General features: G+C 46.0%; 1 protein-coding gene across 1 annotated transcript; it reads left to right on the forward strand.

Moving 5' to 3' along the window:
- Positions 1-641: 641 nt before the first annotated feature.
- Positions 642-1,577, forward strand: LOC125081207 (olfactory receptor 6B1). Its single transcript, XM_047695750.1, has one exon. It carries the CDS (start codon positions 642-644, stop codon positions 1,575-1,577), a length of 936 nt encoding a protein of 311 aa, XP_047551706.1.
- Positions 1,578-2,017: the final 440 nt, after the last annotated feature.

Consider the following 2,017-nt stretch of genomic DNA (forward strand, 5'->3'; position numbering starts at 1 on the left):
CTTTGGAATTGGCAGTGGTAACATGGAGACTGGGTATTGTCTAACTTGGGGGTGGCTGTGAAGGCAGTGTAGGATATTAGAGCATGGGCTTTGGTCGTAGACTTCAATGTGATTCTTGCCCTGTTACCTGTGGGAAGTTGATAAGTTGCTTAATGTCTTTCTGAGACTCAGTTTCTGTATCATTAAAATGGGTATAGTAACATGTAAAGAGGCTATGTAAGAGTTAAATTACATTACTGGGTGCCTGGGTGGCTCACTAGTGGCTTAACCAGTGGGTTAAGCCTCTGCCTTCGGCTCAGGTCATGATCTCAGGGTCCTGGGATCGGGTCCCGCATCAGGCTCTCTGCTCAATGGGGAGCCTGCTTCCTCCTCTCTCTCTCTCTGCCTGCCTCTCTGCCTACTTGTGATCTCTGTCAAATAAATAAATAAATAAAATCTTTTAAAAAAAAAGAATTAAATTACATTACTGCATACTGTACCCAGTGTATGGTCTAGTCTATAAAATGTTATGTTATGAATAAATGATATGTTATTATTATTGCTAGTCAGAGAAGGCAAAGGATGGAAGATTCAAACTGAACCATGGACTCTGACCAAGTGATATTTTTCTCCCCAGGAGAGCTAAGTGCTGTATCTCCAGTATGGAAGTGGAGAACCAGACCCAGGTCACCAAGTTCATTCTGGTGGGGTTCCCTGGGAACTGGGGCATGCGGTTAGCAATGTTCCTGATGTTCCTCATGGCCTATATTCTGACAGTGATTGAAAATGTGGTCATCATCCTGCTGGTGCAGCAGAATCAGCCACTGCATAAGCCTATGTACTTCTTCCTGGCCAACCTGTCTTTCTTGGAGACCTGGTATATCTCTGTGACTGTGCCTAAGTTGCTATGCAGTTTTTGGTCTGTGAACAACAGTATCTCCTTCACTCACTGCATGATACAACTTTACTTCTTCATTGCCCTCATGTGCACAGAATGTGTGCTCCTGGCTGCCATGGCCTATGACCGTTATGTGGCCATATGCCGTCCACTTCACTACCCCACCATTATGAGCCATGGGCTTTGCTTGCGCTTGGCTTTTGGATCCTGGGCCATTGGCTTTGGCATCTCTTTGGCTAAGATCTACTTTATCTCTCGCCTCAGCTTCTGTGGCCCCAATGTCATCAATCACTTCTTCTGTGACATCTCTCCAGTCCTTAACCTCTCCTGCACAGACATGTCTGTAGCTGAGCTGGTGGACTTCATCTTGGCACTGGTCATCTTTCTCTTGCCCCTCTCTATCACTGTCCTCTCCTATGGATGCATCCTGGCCACTGTTCTGCGCATGCCTACCGGAAAGCAGAAAGCGTTCTCTACTTGTGCCTCCCACTTCGTGGTGGTCACCATCTTCTATTCAGCCACGATTTTCATGTATGCCAGGCCCCGAGCCATCCATGCCTTCAACATGAACAAAGTGATTTCCATCTTCTATGCCATTGTCACCCCTGCTCTCAACCCTTTCATTTATTGCCTAAGGAACAGAGAGGTCAAAGAGGCTCTGAAGAAACTGGCCTATTGCCAAGCTATCCAATTGGACTAGGACTTACAAATTATTAAGAAGACATGGTTTGATTTGGTGCCTGCTCTCCCATCCTTGGTCCTTTCTTCTTTAATGCCTGATCTCATAGTACTCATATTGGTATCCTATCACCATATCCACACCAACTACAGGTTCTTGGCTGTGTTGTGAGGTCTGTATCGGCACATGTGGTCTGTAGTCTAAAGGCATACCCCTTGTAGAGAGAACTCTCTTTGGCTGAGACCTAAGATAAGGTTTCTGACACTGTGAGTAAATCCCTAATGGAATAGAGTGGGTGAGTGGGTTGGTGGCATCTGAGTTAGATTTTTTTGGGATCTAGCAAGCTTTAAGTGTTGTGGGCCAACAGATCTGAGATGGCTTCCTGACTGAGACAGAAGTAGCAGTGTCCTCAACAATCCCACCCTGGTTATTGTGCTGGCTGTCAATCTTGGTGGCAGAGA

Source organism: Lutra lutra, chromosome 11 (assembly GCF_902655055.1).
Source record: "Lutra lutra chromosome 11, mLutLut1.2, whole genome shotgun sequence".
NCBI classification, from domain to species: Eukaryota; Metazoa; Chordata; class Mammalia; order Carnivora; family Mustelidae; genus Lutra; species Lutra lutra.